Genomic DNA, 27894 nt, shown 5'->3' with positions numbered 1-27894 from the left:
GTCATATAATCGGTTCAGGAATATAAAAGAAGACATATCACAGCTTGTTTTCTAACAAGCAAACCACGCCTACTATATTTAGGAGACAATTTGCAGGCTTTGTGTACCATTTTGCGTCTAGTGGCTCCAATGAAGTTGGCCCATCTTCATACATAAACCATATCTTTGATCGTATACTGTGTACTGTGTTTGTTCCCTTCAGATGGCAGAGGAGTGACATAACTACAAAAATGGCTTCCCTTCAGATGGCAGAGGAGTGACAGAACTACAAAAATGGCTTCCCTTCAGATGGCAGAGGAGTGACAGAACTACAGATGGCTTCCACGGGGAGTGGCATGCGTAAGTGTGCTCAGCGTCTGTCTGTTGCAACCTGTCTGTCTGTTGCAACCTGTCTGTCTGTTGCAACCTGTCTGTCTGTTGCAACCTGCCCTATGTAAAGCCTGTGTGATTTCTGGTCTAGAGCAGAGGGCTTCTCAACGTCTTAGTCTGGGGACCCCCTATGGGGACCCCCTCTGAGGACCCCCTCTGAGGACCCCTTTTGGGGACCCCCAGAAATCCTTTGGCCATGTCTCGCGAGTCGCGCCCAAAATTGGTTATAGTCTTGTCTGTTAGCATTATTCCAGTGAGGCAGAGGGCTGCTGTAGCAACTTCCACAGTAGCCCTAGAACGGCTCTTGTTGTTACATACAGTATGTACAGTATTTCACATACAGAGCCATAGAACAGCCTCCTCTATTTGTGGTAGACCGTTACCAAAGACGTCATCACAAATTGACCAAGGAAACACAAAAGTTTGGGTCACACAATTGGCAGGTGCTTTGCGATAGGTGCTGGGTAATTAATCACACCACCTGCCAATTGTGTGACCCAAACTTTTGTGTTTCCTTGGTCAATTTGTGATGACGTCTTTGGTAAACAACAGGAAGTATCTAAAACGTCCCCTCGCCGGAGAGAAAGGCGTCCGTGTGCATCTCTTGAAAAAGTGGAGATAATTCACTAAATACGCGTTTTGTGCCAGAACTTTCACATGGATATAAAACTAGAGGACCATTTTTCACTCCACGTCTTTGGAATAATTTAATGGGTGAGTACAAACGGAGCATTTATCACATTCATGCCGCACATGGTAACGGTCTACCACAAATAGAGGAGGCTGTTCTATGGCTCTGTATGTGAAATACTGTACATACTGTATGTAACAACAAGAGCCGTTCTAGGGCTACTTCCACAGCAGCAGCTCAACTTTCGGACCTCCACCACCACCGCATGCTTCTCCACCAGAGGTTCTTGGTTCTGGCACACCGTCACCGAATCAGGTAAAACGGGACACATACCCAAGTAGCCTTTATAATGGCAAAAAACGCTCGTTTATGAGTGCATGGTTTCAGGGCAGGGACTGGCTGGAGACAGATGTTGCATTTTGTTTCCCACGCAGGAAATTCCGTGCAGTGACATTCCGTGCAGTGACATCCTGACACTACTTTCACGTTGAAAGGATTTCTTAATTGGAAGCACGCAACAGAATCAAACAAAGGCTTAAATAAGCATGCGCTCTCTAAAGAGCATTTGACCTGTGCCGACATTTGGAGGGAGGGAGACAGACGCGCACAGACTCTTCTTTCTACTTTCCTCCCGCCGTGGAGATGCTCATTGTGTTCATTGTGTTGTTGGTGCGATGCGATCGTGTTTCCACATGACAGTATATAGGCTATGTTTGTTTGTTTGTTTGTTCTGTTGGCTACAATAATTAGGCTATATTATTTGTTCTGGTGTATAATTGGAACCTATACGTGTAGCCCTTCTCCAAGCCTTTTGTGTTGTTTTATTGTATAGGCCTATGTGAGAGCTTAATTGCTATATATGGGTGTGAACTTGAAAAATCAAGTGCCCCCCTTGGAAATATGAATGCCCCCCCTGCTGATTATTCCCTGGATACGGCACTGCTCAAAATACCTTCTTAGAAATAAGAGTGCGGGATCCAGGCCCTACATTGGCCCTGATAACCAGTTATTCAACACAGAGCACACTAGCCAACAACAGAATAAAAAGGAATTTTGAGAACCGAACGGATGATCTTCTAAAAGATTATAAAATTATATCGGCCTACAGAAAAAACAAAAACCTTAAAGATTATCTAGTACACAGCAAGCTAAAAGAAATCAACACACCAGCACGCCAGGGACCAGAATACTTCAAACCCAATTAGTCAAAAATAGAACTGGAAAAAACGCGTGTTGGAGATTAAACAACAAATAACAGCCAGAACCAGCAACTGCATTTATTTAATCACATGTGAAAAATGTGGTTTACAATATGTCGGAGAAACGGGTAAAACAAGGCTACAAGGTACAAGGCTGGGACAACACAGATACAATATTAACAATGCAAAAAAGACAACCACAAGATTTGTGCAACATTTCATGGCTCATGGCATTGAAGCTCTAAAATGCGCTGGACTTCAACACAATCCCAACTGGACAGTAGGACAAAGACGTTTTAATGAAAAACAGTGGATTAAGAACCTCAACACGGATTTTCCTGGAGGCTTAAACATGCCTAAAATCAGATCTTGAACACAACAAAACTTAAACTCAGGATTAAACTGGAGAAATCTAAAAGTGATTGGATCAGACTTCCTTCGGATACATGGCGAATGCATTTATTCCTTGCATTGTGCCTTGACACACTGACACAGTGGTGTCAGGAAAACAACCTCGCTCTCAACGTCAGTAAGACCAAAGAGCTGGTCGTGGATTTCAGGAGACAGGAGAGAGAGCACGCACCCATCTTCATCGACGGCGTCGCAGTGGAACAAGTCAGCGACTTTAAATTCTTGGGGATCCAAATCTCCAAGGACTTGAAGTGGGCCACACACACCAAAACAGTGGTGAAAAAAGCCCAACAGAGACTGTATTGCCTCCGCCGCCTGAAGAAGTTCCGAGTGAGCCCACGCATCCTCAGAGCGTTCTACAGCAGCACCATAGAGAGTGTCCTGACAAGTGGCAGCACCGCATGGTTTGGAAACTGCACCGCTGCAGAACGCAGATCACTGCAGAGAGTGGTGCGAACAGCGCAGCGCATCGTGGGCGGGGAGCTTCCCCCCCTCCAGGAAATACATGAGAGACGCTGCGTGGCTAAAGCGGAAAGCATAATCAGGGACATTTACCACCCCAGCCACAGCCTGTTCAAGCCGCTGCAGCACCCACGGCCAGGCAAGCGTTTCAGGAGCATCGGGAGCAGTACTACGAGGCTCTTGAACAGCTTTTATTTGTCAGCAATCAGATTGCTGAACAAGAGCTAAGTTTTAGACTTTTTGCTTAGTCGTATACATAGATGCACCCATGATGAACTCTATTTCTTTTGCACTCACTTTGTTATGTTATGCATGTTCTTTCTCTCTACCTTTAAACTGCAATTTGAGCCTGCACAACCAAGTTTTTCACCCACCTTACTTGTAATGTGATGTGACAATAAAGATTGATTCATGTTGCGACCTTTGGTCGCAACATGTGTAGGCACAATGCACTGAAGGTTTTTAATTCCCCCCCCCCCTAATGGATGCAGGGCTGATCTAGGATAAACAGGCTAAACTGTTTCGCAGTCCAAACATTAATGGCATTATCCGAGATAGAGCTGGTCAACCATATGTCAGAGAGAGAGAGAGAGAGAGAGTGAGAGAGAGGGAGTCAGCATGTTTAATCATTTCATTTAGTATCCCATCCATCGACACCACAATATCTTTTGGTTTGCCATTGTTCCTGGAGGGGTATGATGGCATGGGGATGCTGAGGTCTGGTAGATGTTTATTAGTAATGTCGCAGATGTTGTCAGGCTCTGTGCCTGTCCTGGCATTGAGGACTCCACACATCAAGATGTTTCCCTGGGCCTGGAAGTCCTCTATAGTAGGTGAAACTGTTCTCATTGTAATAAGGGGGGTCTGATGGAGGGATAAAGTCCTCTATAGTAGGTGAAACAGTAAACTGTTCTCATTGTAATAAGGGGGGTCTGATGGAAGGATAAAGTCCTCTATAGTAGGTGAAACAGTAAACTGTTCTCATTGTAATAAGGGGGGTCTGATGGAAGGATAAAGTCCTCTATAGTAGGTGAAACTGTTCTCATTGTAATAAGGGGGGTCTGATGGAGGGATAAAGTCCTCTATAGTAGGTGAAACTGTTCTCATTGTAATAAGGGGGGTCTGATGGAGGGATATATGCTGCACATAGATAAACATTTTCTTCAGTTGTAATTGTTTCCTTTTTCAATTTTTGATGAATTGAATGGAATGTATATTAGGTGTGTTTTGTACAAGATCAGCATCCCTCCTGAGTCTCTTCCCTGGGTGAACCTTTAGCTTGGTATTATGGCAGGGCTCCCCAATTAGCGGCCCGCGGGCCATCTGCGGCCGGCGGAACGCCCCCTTGGGGCCCGCGGAAGAATTAAAAAGAAAAAAAGTACCGTAGTCAAAATATGGCCCTTGAGGAAAATGAATTGGAGAACCCTGGTATATGGTACCATGATCTCTCTCTCTCTCTCTCTCTCTCTCTCTCTCTGTCTAACCCTGTGTGACTCTATGTCTCTCTCCCCATGCAGGGATCCAGGGCGACGAGAACCTCCAGTCCATGCTGGTGGGGACGGTGATGAGGAAGGTGAAATCTCGCAGCTGGAAGAAGCAGCGTTATTTCAGACTGCAGGACGACTGCATGACCATCTGGTACAAGAGCAAGAAGGCTGGCAACACACACTGCACATGTAAGTACATTTACTCTGTAAGTACATTTACTCTGAAGGCTGGCAACACACACTGCACATGTAAGTACATTTACTCTGTAAGTACATTTACTCTGAAGGCTGGGAACACACACTACTGCACGTGTAAGTACATTTACTCTGTAAGTCAATTTACTCTGAAGGCTGGCAACACACACTACTGCACGTGTAGGTAACTATTAGTACATTTACTCAAGTACTACAACAGTTGTTCCCAAAGTGGGGTCCGGGGACCCCTATAGTGTCCGGGAGGGAGTTCCAGAGGGTCCCCCAGCTAAATGATAGTTTGGAACACTGAGAGTGGTTCCATGTTGTACACTCTCAGAGTTAGATTAACGTTGATTTTACAATATAAACCGGGGGTCCCAGAGATAGAAATGCCATTAAATGGGGGTCCGTATGTATGACTAATGCATGTCAATCTGGGGGTCCTGGAAATTAAATGGTTGAGAATCACTGCTACAGCCGTAAAGATCGTCTCTCATGGGGGTCCCTGGCATATCGTCTCTCATGGGGGTCCCTGGCATATCGTCTCTCATGGGGGTCCCTGGCATATCGTCTCTCATGGGGGTCCCTGGCATATCTTTTCTCATGGGGGTCCCTGGCATATCGTCTCTCATGGGGGTCCCGGGCATATCGTCTCTCATGGGGGTCCCTGGCATATCGTCTCTCATGGGGGTCCCTGGCATTATGTTACAAACTTAAAAAGGTTATCTTTGAAGAACAAAGAAGGGTCCCGCACACTGTAAGAAACTCTTTATTTGTCAACCTTTTCGGTCTATTCGACCTTCATCAGGACAGACATTTGTGTTATTATGTTACAAACCACATGTAAGTACGGCGGGTGTCAAGTAACTAAAGTGGTGTCCAGACTAGGACGTATTCTGCGTTAACTGGGGAAGTATTTAGACGATCTGCCCTTCTCCGCCACACGGAGACGGCGTTTTGGGGACTTACCTTAACCTAACCGGCTAATTTTTAAACCACCTCCCAGAGTGGCAAACTTTGGTCTTTGGAGACGCGACTTTGTCGTCTCCGTGTGTACAGAGAATTTTCTATTTGCTGAAACGGTGACGCCATAGTCCCCTCCAAACTAACCTCACGTCACCAGACTTTACACCTCCGGTATCACAGCTATTTCTTTTTTATATTTGCACATAATGTCTATAAATCTTGTAAAGCTTGTAGATGAGCTATTTTTTGGAGAACAGATATAAATTATGGTGATTACCAATCTGGAAAGACAAGAAAAAAACGGATGATCTACAAAGCGTAGGCCTACTAATGGTGTAGTGTAGAATAAATTAGTATAGTAAGAGAAATCTATGAAATATTTGTAGCCTACTTCTGGCATCAGAGGATATATGAGAATATTAGTAGGCCTATGTGAAATAATTAAAATTGTAATGATTTGTAATGAAAAGAAAGATACAGCTCTCGTCCGGCCCTACAAGCATAATGAACATAACTGTCCGGAGCTCTCCTGGCCCTACATGTATAATTAACATAACCGCAATGTGGACACTCCAAACTTAATTGTGTGTGTGTGTGTGTGTGTGTGTGTGTGTGTGTGTGTGTGTGTGTGTGTGTGTGTGTGTGTGTGTGTGTGTGTGTGTGTGTGTGTGTGTGTGTGTGTGTGTGTGTGTGTGTGTGTGTGTGTGTGTGTGTGTGTGTGTGTCTCTGTGCGTGCATGCGTGCGTGTGTGTGTGTGTCTCTGTGTCTCTGTGTGTGTGTGCGTGCGTGCGTCCAGTCTCGGTCAGCGAGGTGGAGGCGGTCAGGGAGGGCCACCAGTCCGAGGTGCTCCTCAGCATCGCCGAGGAGTTCCCGGCGTCTCGCTGCTTCACGCTGGTGTTCCGCGGCCGGCGGGCCAACCTGGACCTGGTGGCGGAGAGCCCGGAGGAGGCTCAGAACTGGATCCAAGGCAGGAGGACTCGCCCATCTCTCTGTCTGTCTGTCTGTCTGTCTGTCTCTGTCTCTGTCTCTGTCTCTGTCTCTGTCTCTGTCTCTGTCTCTGTCTCTGTCTCTGTCTCTCTCTCTCTCTCTCTCTCTCTGTGTCTAACCCTGTGTCTCTCTCCCCATCCAAGGCATGAGGAAACTCATCCACAACCTGGAGAGCATGGACGAGTGGGAGAAACTGGACCAGTGGCCTTTTTGACACTCTGTTGTTTTAGTAGATTTGTAAACAAATAAAAACTAGACTAAAATGTCAGGCATGGGCCTGGTGGACATGAGATCCAGTATAAGTCATTTTACACTTGGTTGTATGCTGAAAATAGCACGACGCGTTGTGAGCTTGTAGATCGGCTATCAGTCATTATAGACGGCATCAAGGCTCGCCAAATCAACTGCAGATTTAGTTGACTAAAATCTTATGACATTTAGTTGACACTAACTGACTAAAATGTGATTAAAACTAAATGAAGTTTCATTCCAAAGACTATGACTAAACTAAAATTACTTAATTTGCTGCCAAAAATAACAGTGCTTTTTGAGAGGTGCAGCCCCACTCCAGAAAACGTGATCGGGACATCCCATAGCATCAATATTATCAATATTATGATATTTAGGCTCGGTATTGTCTGTGATTTGGGATATTGTACTGTCGTGATGTTGGCATAGACGTGTTCTATAAAATATAAATATCGGATCAATACTCAAAATCAAATCGGATCGGGAACAAAAACTAGACTATGGTAGAGTTCTCATCGGGCCCACATATTAAGGCCCGGCCCTAACTGATCAGGCCCGAGGCCCAGCCCGGCCCGACCCGACTAATTGGCATTGATTTTAGGCCCAACCCGGCCCTAAGACGTTGGGTCGGGCCTGCTCGGGTTTGTGCAGGATTTAGAGAGTATAACAGAGAGTAAAAGTGAAACGCCAGTCAGCACCATCTTCATAATGGATAAATACACAAACAGACAGAACTATTATTTTTACTATTATAAACAAATTCAATATATATCATTTTTTTCATGGAGCCCGAGGCCCGGCCCGGCCCCAAAACGTCGGGTCGGGCCTGGTCGGGTTCGGGCAGAGGTTGAGAACTCTAGACTATGGGGCATGTAATCAATCAATATCAATCAATGGGTCCTTAAGTGGCGCTCCCAGGTGGATCGGGGACTGGTTCAAGAAGGCCGACAAGAACAACGACGGCAGGATGAACTTCAAGGAGGTGCGCAACCTTCTGAAGATGATGAACGTGGACATGAACGAGCACCACGCCCACCGCCTGTTCACGGTACGAAGCCACACCCTCCTAGCACCACGCCCACCTAGCACCACGCCCACCTAGCACCACGCCCACCGCCTGTTCACGGTACGAAGCCACGCCCACCTAGCACCACGCCCACCGCCTGTTCACGGTACGAAGCCACACCCTCCTAGCACCACGCCCACCGCCTGTTCACGGTACGAAGCCACACCCTCCTAGCACCACGCCCACCTAGCACCACACCCACCTAGCACCACGCCCACCGCCTGTTCACGGTATGAAGCCACACCCACCTAGCACTACGCCCACAGCCTGTTCACGGTACGAAGCCACACCCTCCTAGCACCACGCCCACCGCCTGTTCACGGTACGAAGCCACACCCACCTAGCACCACGCCCACAGCCTGTTCACGGTACGAAGCCACACCCACCTAGCACCACGCCCACAGCCTGTTCACAGTACGAAGCCACACCCACCTAGCACCACGCCCACAGCCTGTTCACGGTACGAAGCCACACCCACCTAGCACCACGCCCACAGCCTGTTCACAGTACGAAGCCACACCCACCTAGCACCACGCCCACAGCCTGTTCACTGTACGAAGCCACACCCTCCTAGCACCACGCCCACCTAGCACCACGCCCACCGCCTGTTCACGGTACGAAGCCACACCCACATAGCACCACGCCCACCTAGCACCACGCCCACCTAGCACCACACCCACCGCCTGTTCACGGTACGAAGCCACGCCCCAACTAGCACCACGCCCACCTAGAACCACGCCCACCTAGCACCACGCCCACCTAGCAACCACGCCCACCTAGCACCCACGGCCACCGTGATTGGTTGATTGAAGCTCACTGGGCTGGAAAATCGCAGATCTACAAGCTCTCAACGCGTTGCAGCTCGACGCGTTTTGAGCTTGTAGATCGGCGATTTTCGCCCAGTGTAAAATCTGTCATTATAGGACGGCATCGAGGCCCGCCAAAGTACATTTTAGTCGACTATAAAACATTCCATCTGACAAAGATTTGACTACAAACTAAATGGAAGCTATTCAACTCAACTGTAAAAACTAAAATCAAAATGTGCTCAAATCTAAATCAACTGCCTCCCCCTGGCCAGCCGGGGCGCCTGATGGAGGGGAAAGGAACTGGTTGGAATAACGTGTTCCTTCCACGCGCTACGTCCAACCAGGGAAACTCCCCCCTGTCAGGTGTAAAGGAGCAACTTGGACACTCAGGCATGAAGGAAGCATGAGTTCAAGTCCGTTGCTCTCCCCTTGTCCCCCATATATGGGGACCAGGTTGGAGGAGGGTGTGTAGAGCCCAGGATCACATTTGATGATTGACACAGGGGTGAAAAATGGGTTACAAAATCGTGGGATAAAATATATATAAAAAATAAAGAAAATCTAAATCAACACCCAGATGGCCGACAAGTCCCAGTCGGGCACGCTGGAGGACGAGGAGTTTGTGATGTTCTACAAGATGCTGACGCAGCGCGAGGACGTGCAGCGCGTCTTCCAGGACTACTCGGGAGACGGACAGAAGCTGAGCCTCGCCGACCTGGACGACTTCCTGCGAGGGGAGCAGCTGGAGGAGGGAGACGACGACGACGTCCGCACGTACGCCCAGGCGCTCATACGGCTCTACGAGCCTTCAGACACAGGTACAGTACGCCCAGACAGACCCTCAGTTGTTCATGAGATGATGTATAATGATATAAGAAAGTGTGCCCCCCCACTTCACACAGGTGTGCTTTTTGAGGGGCACTAGCCCCTCCTACACACTAAACCCAAGCGTTTAGGTTATAAACTGTTTTAAACACATATTTGTAACACTTTTTAAACGTGTCACAGTGTTTAGATTATAAACAGAAGAACATGTTTAATCGCCTGTAACACTTTTTAAACACATAAACGTGTTTAGTTTAATAGTTTTTACAATCAAAGTCAGTCATATAGGTGTTTATAATTTGAACACTAGGTGTTCTCGTGAGGTGTTTGAGTGAACTCGTGTTCTACTGTATTTTATGACCATTAATAAACATAATGGTATTTTATTATTACACACATGGTGTTTAGGTTTAAACGCATCACATTTTCCAGGGATTTACTGTGACAGATTTTGTACACGTCTCAGATTTGCCATTGACAATGAAAGGAGAAATTAGGTCAAAATGTCCTCCCAATATGATGTAAAATTTGTACGATGATAAGAGCGCCCCTCACTTCACACGGGTGTGATTTTCTTTTCTTTAACCGTAATCGAGACCAGAGCCATAGAGTAAGACAGAGTTACGCAAACTCCGTTCACTTCAGTCCAACGGCAGCTCTCCTACATAGACATCTGTTGGTTTGTCCCTATTTGAAGGCTCCACATAGGGACAACCGGAAGTTTACGGAATGCATTGGAGTCTACGGGCTCACGCGAGTACATAAACCACGTGTCCGGGCTGTTTTCTGCCGCCTCAATATCGCAACCCTTTGCTCTGATCGAGACAAACGTTTTGCCCAAATATGGAGTCCCTCTCGACTCCAGACTGGCCTCCCAAGTACTGACGTCACGTCCATGACGAACCATTTGCCCAAGATATTGAGTTTGGCTCCGGTCTCGCATCCGAGTACTCTGACCGGACGGACTCTGGCGTTACCAGCTCCGGTGGTCTATATTCTCCTGGACGACAGAGAGCCATCGGCGATGGACATGGCGGAGCCTGTAGAAGTGGATTTGGCGGCAGCGCACGCAGCATCGGTGGCGAGCCCCTCGACTGCGGCGGCGGCCATTTTGGGAGCGGAACCCTCGCAGCGGCTGCTCTTCAACAACGACCTGGTCTCGGGGCGACACCGCGGCTCCGTCCGCCTCGGTGTGGTGCACATGGTCCACGGACAAGAAGACTACGTTTACCACTCGGACGACGACTTCGATTCTAACTCGGACCCCGACAACGGAAAAGGAGGAGGCGCAGGAGGAGAAGGAGGAGGAGGAGCAGGAGGAGGAGGAGGAGCAGGAGGAGGAGGAGGAGGAGTGGGAGGAGAAGGGGGAGGTGGCGAGTGCGGCGACTCTCTGTCGGATCACAACTACTGGTTCAAGGTTCCCCGGCTTCCGGGGAAGGGTTTTGTGTACGTGCAGTGGTACCCAGACAGTGCCATGCGGCAGGACGTCGTCAAGGAGACCAGGCTGAATCTGGAGGATCGCTCCGTGGGCGTCAACGACGTGGTGCGGCGGGCGCATTCCGTGGACCGCCAGTGCGGCGTGGTGACGGACGTGCGCGTGGAGTACGCGGTGAGGCTGGTGGGGACGGACTGCGTGCTGCACCCGGTCTCCAGCGCAGACCTGCAGCACATGTGCACCTTCCGGTACGGCGACTACGTGGCCTGGGACTCGTGGCTGGGCTCGGTCTACGACCTGACCAATCACGTCGTCCTCAAGATGTCCAACGGCGCCCGGTGCTCCATGAGCACGGACGAGGCCGAGATGTCGCTGCTCGACATCTATCCTCGCGCCGGCAGCGACGCGTCGTTCTTCGAGGACGCGGAGTTCTACCCGGGTCAGGTCCTGGTCGGCCCCGCCAAGGCGTTCCGCGACGTCCAGTGGCTGTCGGGGGTCAAGCCCGTCCTCAGCAGGAAGGTCAAGTTCAGGGCAGTCGTCGAGGAGGTCAAGGTGGTGGAGCTGAAGGTGACGTGGATCACGAGAAGCTCCTACCCCAACGGTGTGGGCGGCGGCGGCGGCAGCGCCGACGCCCCTCCCCCCGCCACCGTCACGTGGGAGAACGTGTGCAGGGTGCGGCGGCCGGGCTTCCACGGCTACGCCCAGAAGAGGCCGCTGGGCCAGAAGGCCATGTACGTGTTCCCCGCTAAGGGAGCTGTGTTCCCCACTAAGGGGGCTGTGTTCCCCGCTAAGGGGGCTGTGCCGCGCGGCACCCGCCAGACTCCCAGGGGTGCTCCCGTCTCGACCCCCGAAGACCCGGCGGCCAAGAGGACGAGAGGAACGTCCAAGGCGGCTGATTCGGGCGGAAAGAGGAGGAGGAACGCTGACGCGCAGCAGTCTGTAGAGGAATTAGAGGCAGCGCAGATGGAGGATCCAAACGACGACGAAGGCGCTCTTCCACTGGAATCCGTCCTGAACCAGAACCCTGCCGATGGCCGGTCCGGGGAGCCGGGGGACACCGACGACCCCAGCCGCCCGACCCCTTCCTCCTCCTCCTCCAGCGGCGTTGTGGGAGGCGAGCGCAAGAGGAGCAGCCCCATGTCCGTCCGCAGCCTGAAGAGGAAGCACGAGAAGAAGGGCGCCAAGCTGTCCCACCAGTTCCTGCCCGGCGACCGGGTGGCGGTGGAGGTGCTGTCCACCGAGACGTGGGCGGATGTGACGTGGAAGGACGGTCGGTCGGAGAAGGGCCTCCGGTCCAATGGCCTGGTCCCCGTGCTGCGCCACGACAGTCACGACTTCTTCCCGGGGAACTTTGTGGTCGACAAGCGGCCGCACGCCTCTCAGGACGCAGCGGTGGCCGCATGTGGGGTGGTCCAGTCCGCCGATCACGGCGGCCGGACCTGCTCCGTTAAGTGGCTCAGACTCAACCCCTCCGGTGACGGCTTGTTGGCGATCGGCGAGGAGGAGGACGTGAGCGTTTACGACATCGCTGAGCACCCGGACTTCCACTTCCGCGCCGGCGACATCGTCGTCCGAATATGGAACCCGGAGGAGAGCGGCCGGGCCGGCGACGCAGGCGAGACGTCGGTGGGTCAGGTGACCGGGGTGGACGTTGGCGGCAGGGTGGGGGTGGTGTGGGTGGACGGCTCGGCATCCCTGGCGCTCCCGCAGCACCTGCAGCACCTGGACGTGGACATGGAGTCCGACCTGGTGGAGTCGGACTATGAATCCGTGGAGTCCGAGTCCGCGGACGAAGAGTCGACGGAGGAGGCCGGCGGCGGAGGTAGCCCATTCACCGAGGACTGGATCAACATGACCACCATGGAACAGCTGTTTTCTGGCCGACTGGCCGCCTCGTCGCCCACCCCCGTCGGACACACGTCTACCGCCACGGTGCCAGGAAGACCCACCGAGGAGGGCCGCGCGGATGACACGGAACTCCAGGAGATCCCCCCGGGGGGGACGCCGGACAGCGTGGCCTCCTCAGAGGAGAAGATGGAGAGCGCTGCGGCGGGAAGCGCAGTGGCAGGAGCAGAGGATCAGCCCCAGCCGGAACCTCACGCACCGATTGGGGGTCTCGAGTGGCCCGGTGAAACCCCGGCACTGTGCCGGCAGAGCGGGGTAAAGCCCGGAGTGGCAACGGGAGAGGCGTTCTCGGTGCTGGAGCGGGCGCCCGACACGCACACCTTCAAGAAGATGGAGTTCCAGCCGGCGGAGCCCAAGAAGTTCTTCGGCGCCGTGAAGAAAGAGATGGCCATGCTCGCCGGCTCTCTGCCCGACGGCATCGCCGTCAAGACCTTCCGGGACCGCATGGACATCTTCTCGGCGCTGATCAAAGGTCCGAGCCGCACGCCCTACGAGGACGGCCTGTTCCTGTTCGACATCCAGCTGGACAAGGCATATCCCTCCGAGCCGCCCAAGTTCCACTACCTGTCGCAGTGCAGCGGCGCCCTCAATCCCAACCTCTACGACGACGGCAAGGTCTGCGTCAGCCTGCTGGGCACCTGGACCGGCAATGGCACCGAGCGCTGGACCGGCAAGTCCAGCCTGCTGCAGGTGCTGATCTCCATCCAGGGCCTGATCCTGGTCAGCGAGCCCTACTACAACGAGCCGGGCTTCGACAGCGACCGGGGCCTGCGGGAGGGCCACGAGAACAGCCGCTGCTACAACGAGATGGCCCTGATCAGGACGGTCCAGTCCATGACGCGCGTGCTGCAGTCCCCCGGCGGCCAGGTGTTCGCCGCAGAGATCCGGGAGCACTTCTCGGCGAGCGGCTGGCGGTTTGCGCGCCGCCTCGCCATCTGGCTGGAGCTCCATGAGTCCGCCGAGAAGAGGAGTCGCCAGGGCATCGTCCCCGAGTGCAGCGGCTACCCAGACCCCAGCGGCTACCCAGACCCCAGCGGCTACCCAGACACCAGCGGCTACCCAGACACCGGGTTTCCTCTCTTCCCGCTGTCCAAGGGCTTTGTGAAGAGCGCCCAGAGTGTGCTGTCACGGTACCGCACCGCGCTGGTCGCCGCCGGCATCCCCGAGCCCACCGCGGACTCGTAAGGGGCTCTACGGACTCATAAGGGGCTCCAGGGACTCGTAAGGGGCTCCAGGGACTCATAAGGGGCTCTAGGGACTCATAAGGGGATCCACCAGGGACTCATAAGGGGCTCTAGGGACTCATAAGGGGCTCCACAAGGGACTCATAAGGGGCTCCAGGGACTCATAAGGGGCTATAGGGACTCATAAGGGGCTCCACAAGGGACTCATAAGTGGCTCTAGGGACTCATACGGGGCTCTAGGGACTCATACGGGGCTGTAGGGGCTCATAAGGGGCTCCACCAGGGACTCATAAGGGGCTCTAGTGACTCATAAGGGGCTCTACCAGGAACTCATAAGGGGCTCCAGGGACTCATAAGGGGCTCCAGGGACTCATAAGGGGCTCTAGGGACTCATAAGGGGCTCTACCAGGAACTCATAAGGGGCTCCAGGGACTCATAAGGGGCTCCAGGGACTCATAAGGGGCTCCACCAGGGCCCCTAGAAGGGCTGGGAAACGTTGAAGCCGATCTACCCTACTGGCCAGAAGCTGGAACTGCAGGCAGGGGTGGAGTATGCAGCTGGGGTTTGACACTAGAGCGCACGTGGCATGAATGGAATCTGTCGCGTTCGTTCATGGCACATTTTCGGCACCAAATTTTGCAAGCGGATTTCCGGGTGCTTCAAACGTTTAATTTTTATTTGAAATCAGATTTTTATTTGAATGGTGTGAGGTTTCCACCAGACAGACATCAGTGCTTCTCAACATTCTCATGTCGCGACGTGTGTTGATTACTTTTGATGCCGTCATTTTCTTTTTCTTTTCTTTCCTTTCCCCTCTGTTTTGGTTACTAATTAAAAGTTACAGTACAATGCTTCACATTTGAAGCTCCTCTTTATTGGCATCACAATAAGGCTCATTTTTATTTATTTTGTATTTATTTTTGATGTCATATTATCATTCAAATTGTATAGTGTTTAATTTTGTAGGGGCCCAAATACCGATATACATACAGCTCCACATTGATCCCTCGGGCGGTGTTGCCATGGCCGCTTGTATTTGTAATACAAGCGAATACAAGCTTGCTTGAAATGAGTTTTCTTCGGGTGGCTGACATCTCCCTTAGAGATAGGGTGAGTAGTTCGGTCACACGAGAGAGACTCGGAGTAGAGTCGCTGCTCCTTTGCCTGGAAAGGAGCCAGCTTTGGTGGTTCGGGGCATCTGGTTTGGATGCCTCTCGGGCGTCTCCCTAGGGAGGTCCTCGAGGCATGTCCCACTGGGAGGAGATCTAGGGAGGTCCTCGATGCATGTCCCACTGGGAGGAGACCCCGGGGCAGACCAAGGACCAGATGGATTATATCTCCACTGTGAGGAGACCCCGGGGCAGACCAAGGACCAGATGGATTACATCTCCACTGTGAGGAGACCCCGGGGCAGACCAAGGACCAGATGGATTATATCTCCACTGGGAGGAGACCCCGGGGCAGACCAAGGACCAGATGGATTATATCTCCACTGGGAGGAGACCCCGGGGCAGACCAAGGACCAGATGGATTATATCTCCACTGGGAGGAGACCCCGAGGTAGACCTAAGACCAGATGGATTATATCTCCACTGGGAGGAGACCCCCGGGAGGCAGACCAAGGCGCAGTTAGAGGAAACGCATCGACTCACTGGCCTTGGAACGTCTCAGGATCCCCCAGTTACTACTGTTGCTCTGGAGAGGGAAGCCTGGAGCTCTCTGGTGGAGCTGTTGCCCCCGCGACCCGACTACGGATAAGCGGTTGAAGATGGATGGATCGGATGGATAGTGTTGCCATGTCCACTTATTCTAAGCAAGTTTGAGCTTGTTTCTTTGTTGCTTATAGGGCAGATCTACAAGCTCACGGTGCACTCTGTATTTCAGCTCTTTGGGCTTCTTGCTTGGCACTTTTCTGTTCACATTTTGTGTTCTGGTGTTTTGTGTATTTATATTGTGTGTGTTGGTTTTTGTACTGGTAGCTATTGTTGTTATTAAGTTTTTACCCTCCGTGCTAAATAAATCAAATCCCCAAGAATGTAATCAAATGTGTTCCCTCTCCGACGTTGACTGAATTATCAGTATCTCTTTGTTCAGACCGGCATCGTGACCTTCACCCTCTCTGTGTGTGTGTGTGGCCTACGCGCGGCGTGCATGCGCGTGCATGTGCGTGTGTGTGTGTGTGCGGCTCCTCCCCTTCCAGCCAAGCTGCTGGACGCCATGACCTTCGACGGCTTCCTGATGTACCTGGGCTCGGCCGACGGCTCGGTGTTCGACCGGCGGAGCAGCGCCGTCTTCATGGACATGACGAGGCCGCTGTGCGACTACTTCATCTCCTCCTCGCACAACACCTACCTGATGGAGGACCAGCTCAGAGGACACAGCAGCGTGGAGGGATACATCAAGTAAGTAGGTCCTAACCTAACCCATTCTGACCTGAGATCAGATTCTATAAATGTCTTCTACATCCTGACAGTTTTCATTCTGACCTGAGATCAGATTCTAAAAATGTCTTCTATGTCACAGTCGCGGCTGTAACGGCTCTAACAGTCACTTTCAACCGTTTCCATTTCAAGGACCCCCAGTTTGACCTGCGTTAGGCTACGGACCCCCGTTCTGACTGCATTTCTATCTCTGGGATCCCCAATTTATATCGTCAAATCAATGTTAATTTAACTCTGAGAGTGTGGTTCCATTTGTACACTTTCAGAGTTACAGACCGATTATTGTCCATTTGTTATTAGTGAGGACGTATTATATGAAGATAGGTTGAAAAGTGGTGAAGTGGTCCTTTAATGTTCCAATGTTCAATGCAAAGAAAAAAAAGACACACAATTAAATTGTTAATCTCAACTATTATCTGTTTATTCTAACCTGACAATTAATCGTCAAGTCATAAATGTGTAATGGTGGCGGCCCTGGCGGTGACGCATGTGTTCCTCCTTCCTGCGGTGTTCCTCAGGGCTCTGAAGCGAGGCTGCCGCTGTGTGGAGGTGGACTGTTGGGACGGAGCCAACGGAGAGCCTATCGTCTACCACGGACACACCTTCACCTCCAAGATCCTCTTCAAGGACGTGGTCACCACCCTGGGGAACTACGCCTTTAAGGTCATTAGCATGTCACTGCCCTGGGGAACTACGCCTTTAAGGTCATTAGCATATCTCCGCCCTGGGGAACTATACACCTTTAAGGTAATTAGCATATCACCGCCCTGGGGAACTACACCTTTAAGGTCATTAGCATATCACCGCCCTGGGGAACTACGCCTTTACGGTCATTAGCATATCACCGCCCTGGGGAACTACACCTTTAAGGTAATTAGCATATCACCGCCCTGGGGAACTACGTCTTTACGGTCATTAGCATATCACCGCCCTGGGGAACTACACCTTTAATTAAGGTATTAATTAGCATATCACCGCCCTAGGAGGTTCAAGGGATCAAGGTTCAATGTTGTAGTTCATTATTTGTTACATCTTGTGTACAGTTACACTAGTGTCGTATCTGGAAAATAATTCTATACTATATCATGCATGTGTAATTTGGGTCAAGTCAAATGCAAGTTTGAAAGCAATCACGCATAGTCAAGTAACCTGGCTCTGCTAGGTGTGATAGGACATTTAGCATACTATTGTTTCAACAAGAGGCGAGCGACTTGATTAAGTTTCAGAAGCCACTCTGTATGCATCTCCATGCCATTGTTGATATGTAAAAGTCAACTCAACACTTCAACAGTTCATCTCTCTTCTTCATCTGATCGTCTGATGCTTTGGCAAGGGTTTTCACTACAGTGGCCTACAGTCTGCAGTTTGCTATTTAGTTTAGAGAAACTCTTTCAGCCTTTTTGTCTCTAGTAGTTTAATCAGTTAATGTGAAGTGTTAAAATACACCACACTAGAGTAAAACACGTTTTGGTTCGGCTTCTTGGCTGGAGAAACGAACAAAATGGCAGCACTTGTGCCGCGGCCGAGTGGAACCCTTGGACACAGAGCATGGTGACGGTATCGTCTCTCTCGATCTCCTCTCCTCTCCTCTCCTCTCAAGCGAGATCGAGTGTGTTTTTAAAGGCTCTCTCTCTCTCTCTCTCTCTCTCTCTCTCTCTCTCTCAGGTGTCAGAGTACCCGGTCATTCTGTCCATGGAGAACCACTGCGGGGTGGAGCAGCAGAGAGTCATGGCCCGACACCTCACCCACATCCTGGGAGACAAGCTGCTGAAGACCCCCCTGGACGGGAAGCCCCCCATCGGCCTGCCCTCGCCTGAGGTAACCCCCACTGTGCAAAAAGCATGGAATACGGGATGTGTGTATATTACAGGAAAGTCCCATTAAACTTTCCAACAAAGCCGGTAAACTCCCGAATTGTACCATCACACCTGTATATTACCATATATTATATGAGGTTTACGGGCAAATCTAGTGCCCATAATTGCCCGTTAACTCCACTTTTCACGCAGTGCCCGCGTACGGGAAGCCCCCCCATCGGCTGCCCTCCCCTGAGGTAACCTTGCGTCACCAGGCAGGCTCTCCTGCACCTCCGAGGAAAGCCTGGTCTGCGTTTCTAAATCGCAGTGCGATCCGGTCTAGACCGGATGGTAAAATACATTTACACATGGTTTCCTGTTTTTGTCCGGCGTCGCTTTGTTTTGGTCCCCCGGTTTGTTTTTCGTCTCGCCAGTCGCTGCGAGTTGAAATGAAATTATGGAAAGACTCCGGCGTGTTACTGTCGGATTCCGACAGTAAGCCACTCCCGACCTACACCTCTTGAGAGAGTCTCCACTTACAGGGCAGAGCCCACAGGACACCTTCACTTTCTCCTCATGCATGGCCTGCCAGAGAGAGAGAGAGAGAGAGAGAGAGAGAGAGAGACCCCCGGGTCATATGATCCGTGTGTTCATGCCCTGAATTATTAAACAACCACAATATTGTTTGTTCCACTCCTGCTGCCATGATGCATGATGCACATCACCATGATGCATGATGACATCACCATGATGCATGATGACATCACCATGATGAATGATGACATCACCATGATGCATGATGACATCACCATGATGAATGATGACATCACCATGATGCATGATAAACCTATGATAACAGACCACAACACATGACATCACTATAATCTCACTACTAACCAGTCCCATAGCCCGGATGGACGGTGGGGTCACTGGAGTGTAGTGTAGTGTACAGTCCCATAGCCCGGATGTGTACAGTGACAGTCCCATAGCCCGGATGGACGGTGGGGTTGTAGTGTCAGTCCCATAGCCCGGATGGACGGTGGGTGTAGTTACAGTCCCATAGCCCGGATGGACGGTGGGGTGTAGTGTACAGTCCCATAGCCCGGGTGGACGGTGGGTGTGTATTGTACAGTCCCATAGCCCGGGTGGACGGTGGGTGTGTATTGTACAGTCCCATAGCCCGGATGGACAGTGTGTGTATTATACAGTCCCATAGCCCGGGTGGACGGTGGGTGTGTATTGTACAGTACCATAGCCCGGGTGGACGGTGGGTGTGTATTGTACAGTACCATATAGCCCGGGTGGACGGTGGGTGTGTATTGTACAGTACCATAGCCCGGGTGGACGGTGGGTGTGTATTGTACAGTCCTATAGCCCCGGATGGACGGTGGGTGTGTATTGTACAGTCCCATAGCCCGGATGGACGGTGTGGAAGGTGGGGTGTTAGTGTACAGTCCCATAGCCCGGATGGACGGTGTGGAAGGTGGGGTGTTAGTGTACAGTCCCATAGCCCGGATGGACGGTGTGTGTGTGTGGAAATGCAAGTATACAGTACAGACCGAGGATAACTTAACACACAGGGCTCTCTGTCGCCCCCTGCAGGAACTGAAGGGGAAGATCCTGCTGAAGGGGAAGAAGCTGGGCGGTCTGGAGGAGAGTCTGGTCGACTCATGGCCGCTCGACGACTCGCTGAGCGCCGAGCCGAGCGAGGACGACGAGGGGCCGGACACGGACCCCGACGACGGCCTCCACAGGGGGAGCGTCCGACACAAGCCCAGGGACAGGCTGGTGAGTCTGCCGACCCCCCCCCCCCCCCCCCCCCCCCCCCCCCATCTGAGGAACCCTCAGAAGCAAAGATTTGAGTTAACCCATTCTGACCTGAGATCAGATTCATACGAGGTTTCCACTGGACACACACTGGTCTGATTAACCCATTCTGACCTGAGATCAGATTCTAAAAATGTCAGTCGTTCTTCGATTTTTCAAAAAATAGCAGACCTACAAGCTCGTATCGCGCCACTCGGTGGCGCGATATGAGCTTGTAGATCTGCTATTTTTCAATAGCTAAAGCATAACATGATGCCAACGCCAAAATGGGTGCCCGTTCAGAATGGGTTAAAAACGTTCACTCTGAAAGAATATATATTCAATGATTTCTGACACATTTTCAAGATTCTTCAAAAATGGCTAAATTATAACATAATGTTTAAAACAACAATTGGGGTTCCTGCCCAAAATGGGTTAAACAACGTCAATGGGTTGGATTGGGGGGGTCAGTCCCTGCTTGGCACTCAGCATCAATGGGGTGGATTGGGGGGGGTCAGTCCCTGCTTGGCACTCAGCATCAATGGGTTGGATTGGGGGGGGGGGGGGGGGTCAGTCCCTGCTTGGCACTCAGCATCAATGGGTTGGATTGGGGGGGGGGGGGGGGGGGGGGGTCAGTCCCTGCTTGGCACTCAGCATCAATGGGTTGGATTGGGGGGTCAGTCCCTGCTTGGCACTCAGCATCAATGGGTTGGATTGGGGGGTCAGTCCCTGCTTGGCACTCAGCATCAATGGGTTTTATTGTGGGGGTCAGTCCCTGCTTGGCACTCAGCATCAATGGGTTGGATTGGGGGGGCGGGGTCAGTCAAATCATCTAATGAATCCGAGCGCGACGCATGCTGCGGCTCACCGCTCCAAGAGATGGGTCAAATGCGGAGAACAAATTTCACTGCGGTAACGTGTGTGACTAATCGTATACGACTTTGACTTTGATCATAAATAAATAAATCTTGAATCTTGAATCTTGATAATGTTGACCATGTTCAGTAAGGTGAGCGGTACTGGAAGTGGCACTTGGGCGTTTAGCAAATGAGCTGACCGGTGCCTGCTTCCCTTATCACCGTTCAGATCAGGTGTCACATTCTAGGAGGCATGTGTCTGTCTGTCTGTCCGTCTGTCCGTCTGTCCGTCCGTCCGTCCGTGTCTCTATTACCATTTCTGACTGATTTATTTTTGTTCATGTTAAAGCAGGGAATCATAGCTTCAAATTGACATGTTGGTTGTTTAGTTTGACCCACCAGTTTTGGAGATATGGCTTATAGAGTGATGTCTTGCAGAGAAACGGCGAGTTGAAACAGGCTTGAAAGGTTCACTTCTGTGGACTGACTGGACTCTAACATTATTTCATATTTACTTGTACTTACTTCTGTGGACTCTAACATTACACCTATAGCTACATGTTTAAGCATTTATTTCATATTTACATGTCTTCTGTGGACTCACTTATTTCAGACATGCTCTAGTATGTGAAGAGTCTGCCTGTGCTATTAACTCATTTTGGAATAAAACAAATTCTCCTGAACAGTCAGTTAGTCTTGCTGCAACGATTGTCTGCATCAGAAAGTCACATTTGTTGCCATCCCTGCGAGTCAGTTGTTCCATCTCTCTCTCTCTCTCTCTCTCTCTCTCTCTCTCTCTCTCTCTCTCTCTCTCTCTCTCTCTCTCTCTCTCTCTCTCTCTCTCTCTCTCTATCGGCACAGTAATCAGATCAGAAGGTGTCTGGCATGTCGCCTCCTGGCTGTCAGCGCCATGTATGTTTCATGAGAGAGAGAGAGAGAGAGGGGGGGATAGAGAGGGAGAGGGGGAGAGAGAGAGAGAGGGAGGCCTTTTCCACTGGACAAAAAAACAAACAAGGTGACGGATTACCAGCCAGCCACTTTGGATGGCTCGTTACCAAACAGGTGTTCAAACCACGTTCGGCTCCGCCCCGTCGTCCACCGGAAGAATCGGAGAAAATAAACGCTCTGCGCTGCTTTCAGAGTAGAGCGTTAGCAGCAACGCGTAGCAGCATAAGAGGCCTTAGCTATGTTTCACCAGTTTCAATTGAAACGGGGCTTCCACCCTGAGGGGGGCTCCACCCTCAGGGGGGGGGGGGGGGCTCCACCCTTATGGGGGGGCCTCCACCCTCAGGGGGAGCCTCCACCTCCACCCTCAGGGGGGGCCTCCACCCTCAGGGGGGCCTCCACCCTCAGGGGGAGTCTCCACCAGGGGGGCCTCCACCCTCAGGGGGAGTCTCCACCAGGGGGGCCTCCACCCTCAGGGGGAGCCTCCATCCTCAGGGGGGGCTCCACCCTCAGGCGGGCCTCCACCCTCAGGGGAGCCTCTACCCTCACGGGAGCCTCCACCCTCAGGGTGAGCCTCCACCCTCAGGGGGGCCTCCACCCTCAGGGGGGGCCTCCAAGCTCCAACTGAACCTCAGGCGTCAGTCAGGGCCACTCTTGGCCCTCTCTATCTCGCTCACTCACTGCCTTGCTCTCTCGCACAGTGTTAAGTTACACCTATTTTATGTAAATAACCGTGGTAAAATGTGCACTTTAATTTGTGAAGGGACGGCTGTATCAACAAAATAATTATGTCATAGGTATATATGGGGACCTCATATTTGGTCTTTAAACGGGCCTCCAGATTCCTAAGGCCGCCCCTGCGTAACAGAGTGCTGCTTTCACTTTCCAGTGTGACGGGTGAATAGGAGGCGTTTGATGTCTTACCGAGGCCGCCCGGAGCTACGCATTCACAGTCATATGAGCGCGGGGCGGTGCTTAGACGCCCGCACGGCCTGGGCTTGTAAGAAAAGCAAGCGCTCCCCTTCCCCAGTTCAGCTACAGAGCTGCGCTATCAGCTGGTGATTGAAGGTTTGGATTATCGGTGAGATTTATGGTCTGGCTGGTCACGTGACGGTAACCAGCCAATCAGAATTCAAGTATTGGGACTAACCGTTTTAGAAAAGAAAATAGCAGATGTACAAGCTGGCAGCGCATCATGTTGACCGGGTCAGCGGTCACTATACTGGAGACTAACCCTAACCCTAATTCAAGGCTTCATCGTGAGGTGTGGGGGGATGGCGATGGCGATGGAGCATGTAAACAAGAAGCATGTTTTCAGAGGCATCGGAGACGGGCGTGAAACGCCACAGAGGACACGGCGGGGTCAGGGCACGGCCGCCAGGCATCGGGTTCTGCAGAGTGATGCCAGATCGACGGTGCCCTTTGGCACGGCTCCAAGTGACTTCGTCTGGGAGGGGAAGGGGGGGAGGAAGGGGGGGGACATGTCTGCATGTCTGCATGTCCTCTACTGTCTGACTGGTTTAACTCTTCGTCTCTGTGCAGCAGAAGTCCAAACAGGGTCTGTCCAAGGAGCTGTCCGACTGCGTGCTTTACTGCAAGAGCGTCCATTTCAGCAGCTTCAAGCACTCGCGCATCAACGACAAGTTCTACGAGGTCTGCTCCTTCACCGAGTACAAGGCCCGCAAGCACCTCAAAGACACTGGTGGGTTTTAGTCTGTCTCTAATAGTGACCAAATTTTACTAGGAGACTGCCATTGGATTTTTTTGAATTTTAGTTCTTTCATTTCATATCAAAGCAGGGAATCATAGCTTCAAATTGACATATTGGTTGTTCAGTTTGACCCACCAGTTTTGGAGATATGGCTTATAGAGTAAGAGAAAACAGGCTTGAAAGGTTCACTTCTGTGGTCTCTAACATTACACCTAGCTTTTTTTAAAGCATTTATTTCATATTTACATGTCAATTTCAGCTCTGACACTTATTTCAGACATGCTCTAGTATGTGAAGAGTCTGCCTGTGCTATAAACTCATTTTGAAAAAAAAAAAAAAAAAAAAAAAGGGGTTTTCCTCTGGTGAAAAGCTGGAATGTGCGCGATGGCAGTCTCTCAGTCAAATCTGGTCACACATTTCGTTGATCCGCTTTGGCAAGATGATGAAAAATAACCAGTTTATTTAAAAGATGTGTGGTTCTGAAGCATGTACTGTAATGAGTCCTCCTGACCTCCAGGGGCAGAGTTTGTGCACCACAACAGTCGCCAGCTGACCAGAGTGTATCCCAGCGGCTTCAGGACCGACTCGTCCAACTTCAACCCCCCGGATCTCTGGAACTCCGGCTGCCAAATCGGTGAATGAACCATCCATCTTCAACCGCTTATCCGTAGTCGGGTCGTGGGGGCAACAGCTCCACTTCCCTCTCCAGAGCAACATTAGTGACTTCCTGTTGGGGGATACCGAGACGGCCAGTGAGTCGATGTGTTTCCTCCAACTGTGCCTTGATCTGCCCCGGGGTCTCCTCCCAGTGGAAAGTGCCTTGAGGACCTCCTAGGGAGACCCCCTCGAGGCATCCTAACCAGATGCCTCGAGGACCTCCCTAGGGAGGCGCCCGAGAGGCATCCTCACCAGATGCCCAGGGGGTCTCCCCCAGTGGGACGTGCCTCGAGGACCTCCCTAGGGAGGCGCCCGAGAGGCATCCTAACCAGATGCCCAAACCACCTAAGCTAGCCCCTTTCCAGGCGAAGGAGCAGCGGTGAATGAACCTCCATCCTAAATATATTACCCCACAGATAAAAAACGGTTTATTTAAAAGTCCCTCAGTTGTGCTGAACTTCCTCCTCCTTCTCTCCCTCAGTTGCGCTGAACTTCCAGACGGCGGGCGAAGCCATGGACCTGAATGACGGCCTGTTCGCTCAGAACGGACGCTGCGGCTACGTCCTGAAGCCTCACTTCATGAGGCACGGCGCTGAGCGGCGCTTCGACCCCGAAGTGGCCCAGAGCCGAGACGGATACCGGCCCCTCACCCTGGACATCCAGGTAATACCGGCCCCTCACCCTAGACATCCAGGTAATACCGGCCCCTCACCCTAGACATCCAGGTAATACCGGCCCCTCACCCTGGACATCCAGGTACGCTCTCTCTATGATGACGTATAGCTTGTGTTATAGTTCAGTCAGATATACTCAAGCGTCTCCATGCCTTGCTCAAGGGTGCATACATATATAAGGGGTTAATATGCTGCTTTAGTATGTGGGTGTATTCAGTGTGTGCAAGACCCACATGTCATTCGCTGATGTGGCAGTCAGCTGACCAATTGGGCGGGCTACTTAAGCTCACTAGACTGCGTGCTCTTCCTTCTGCTTATGGTTCCTGGTTATGTGATGTTTGCACCCACCACCACCCCAGCACCACCGGTGGGCTCTGTTATTTATGTTCCCCATGTTAAAAAAAAAAATTGTATATCTATCTCCCTGCTCTTAATGTTTAATAATGGTGTTTAATTGTGCCGAGCAGGGAGACGAATGTATCAGAGCCGAACGCCAAGATAAAATATCATATGCACACTTGTATTCTCATTCTATAATAACTATTGGTTAAATCCATTTGTGAGTTGTCTGACTGAACTATAGTTAGAGAAAATTGGCTAAATGTGTGGCAAATCTGCAAAATAAATGCTTTAATACCACTAGCTTTCTGCACAGCTGTGTCCATAAAGGTGTCTACAGTCACATATAAATGTGTTCCAACCCAACACCCCTGGGAAACCTTGTGACAGCTGCTGAAAGTTGGGCTACCATTAGCTACCAATATAAGGCAAAATTACCCAAATTTCATTATGCTTTAAGTAGCATGTGACGTGTCAAACTAGGGGGGTTTCATGATGCTGAATCCGTTTTTCGTACAAGATTATTTTTGCACGAAAAACACTCCTTGGGCTGAATTCGACCATAGCCAAAAGTGCCCGTATGTGCTGACCTTATTACTAGACCGGCCCCTCACCCTAACGTGCGTGCGTGCATGGTGCGTGCGTGTGTGCGTGCGTCCAGGTGATCAGTGGTCAGCAGCTTCCCAAGGTGAACATCAAAGAGGACTCCATCGTGGACCCTCTGGTCAGGGTGGAGATCCATGGAGTGGCCATGGACACGGCCAGGCAGGAGACACGCTACGTAGAGAACAATGGTACTTATTATTAGTATTAGTATTAGTATCCATGGACACGGCCAGGCAGGAGACACGATGCGTAGAGACAAATGGTACTGTTATTGTTATTGTTGTTGTTGTTATTATTATCACTAAATAAATCCCAGTGATATCTGCTGAACTCTGACCTCAGGATTCAACCCGGTGTGGTACGACACCCTCCGTTTCACCGTGCACGCTCCAGAGCTGGCGTTGGTGCGCTTTGTGGTCGAGGACTACGACAAGACCTCCAAGAACGACTTCGTGGGCCAGTTCACCCTGCCGTTCAGCACCATCAAACAAGGTAGTTCACCACCATCAAACAAGGTAGTTCACCCTGCCGTTCAGCACCATCAAACGAGGTAGTTCACCCTGCCGTTCAGCACCATCAAACAAGGTAGTTCACCCTGCCGTTCAGCACCATCAAACAAGGTAGTTCACCCTGCCGTTCAGCACCATCAAACAAGGTAGTTCACCCTGCCGTTCACCACCATCAAACAAGGTAGTTCACACTGCCGTTCAGCACCATCAAACAAGGTAGTTCACCCTGCCGTTCACCACCATCAATTTATGTCTTTTAGATTATTATATTAGGTAGACATAGCACTCTATAGTGTATACTCATAACTGTACAGATATTCTACTGTACAGATCTCTAAGGTGTTGAGTTGGTGCCGCTCGGTGTGTTAATCACAGACAGAGCACAGACATTTGTAGTTTGATACGTGTGAATGTTTCCTAAGGATGTTTACTAACGATGTTTCCTATAACGATGTTTCCTATAACGATGTTTCCTAACGATGTTTCCTATAACGATGTTGCCTAACGATGTTTCCTATAACGATGTTTTCTGTAACGATGTTTCCTGTGTCCTCAGGCTATCGTCACATCCATCTCCTCTCTAAGGATGGGACCAGCATCGCTCCTTCCTCCATCTTCGTGCACATTAAGATCACTGAGCTCCAACAGAGTTAGCCGGCCAATCACTGAGCTCCAACAGAGTTAGCCGGCCAATTGCTGAGCTCCAACAGAGTTAGCCGGCCAATTGCTGAGCTCCAACAGAGTTAGCCCTGCCCACCATCAGGCAGCTCCCCTATGACGTCACTCGCTCATCCCCTGAGTCACGGAAGTCATTATCTATGGAGAGGCCTCGGTGGCACAGTCGGTGGCGCTGTCGCGTCATCAGTGTCGGTACCCGAGGTGGGGTTGGTGAAAGGGCCTTTCTGTGTGGAGTTTGCATGTGTACCCCCGTGTACCCTAGGGTAGGTACCCTCACATGTTCTCCCCGTGTCCCCTAGGGTAGGTACCCTCACATGTTCTCCCCGTGTCCCCCAGGGTAGGTACCCTCACATGTTCTCCCCGTGTCCCCCTAGGGTAGGTACCCTCACATGTTCTCCCCGTGTCCCCCTAGGGTAGGTACCCTCACATGTTCTCCCCGTGTCCCCCAGGGTAGGTACCCTCACATGTTCTCCCCGTGTCCCCCTAGGGTAGGTACCCTCACATGTTCTCCCCGTGTCTCCTAGGGTAGGTACGCTCACATGTTTTCCCCGTGTCCCCTATAGGGTAGGTACCCTCACATGTTCGTCCCGTGTCCCCTAGAGTAGATACCCTCACATGTTCTCCCCGTGTCCCCTAGAGTAGATGCCCTCACATGTTCTCCCCGTGTCCCCTAGCCTAGGGTAAGTACCCTCACA

The 27894-nt window shown here is 51.3% G+C and overlaps 2 protein-coding genes across 2 annotated transcripts; both read left to right on the top strand.

Annotated features, from left to right (window-relative positions):
* Nucleotides 1-266: 266 nt before the first annotated feature.
* Nucleotides 267-27175, top strand: LOC310853994 (1-phosphatidylinositol 4,5-bisphosphate phosphodiesterase delta-4-like; the record flags this gene model as incomplete). Its single annotated transcript, XM_083758468.1, has 16 exons — nt 267-339; nt 4590-4748; nt 6517-6687; nt 6851-6908; nt 7875-8004; nt 9409-9649; nt 16381-16582; nt 17140-17284; nt 18287-18439; nt 20020-20196; nt 23571-23727; nt 24254-24370; nt 24875-25056; nt 26068-26200; nt 26355-26504; nt 27078-27175. Exons 1-16 carry the CDS (start codon nt 315-317, stop codon nt 27173-27175), a joined length of 2298 nt encoding a protein of 765 aa, XP_083614594.1. The 5' UTR covers nt 267-314.
* On the top strand, nt 10552-14181 carry LOC310854331 ((E3-independent) E2 ubiquitin-conjugating enzyme-like; the record flags this gene model as incomplete). The annotated part of the gene is made up of 2 exons (XM_083758928.1): nt 10552-10968; nt 11074-14181. The coding sequence occupies 2 exons, from the start codon at nt 10552-10554 to the stop codon at nt 14179-14181; spliced, it is 3525 nt and encodes a 1174-aa protein (XP_083615054.1).
* Nucleotides 27176-27894: the final 719 nt, after the last annotated feature.

This window comes from Protomyctophum parallelum, assembly GCF_964188405.1.
Source record: "Protomyctophum parallelum genome assembly, chromosome: 23".
Taxonomy (NCBI): domain Eukaryota; kingdom Metazoa; phylum Chordata; class Actinopteri; order Myctophiformes; family Myctophidae; genus Protomyctophum; species Protomyctophum parallelum.
The sequence above is the reverse complement of the archived record's forward strand: the minus strand, read 5'-3'. Positions and strand labels throughout refer to the sequence as shown.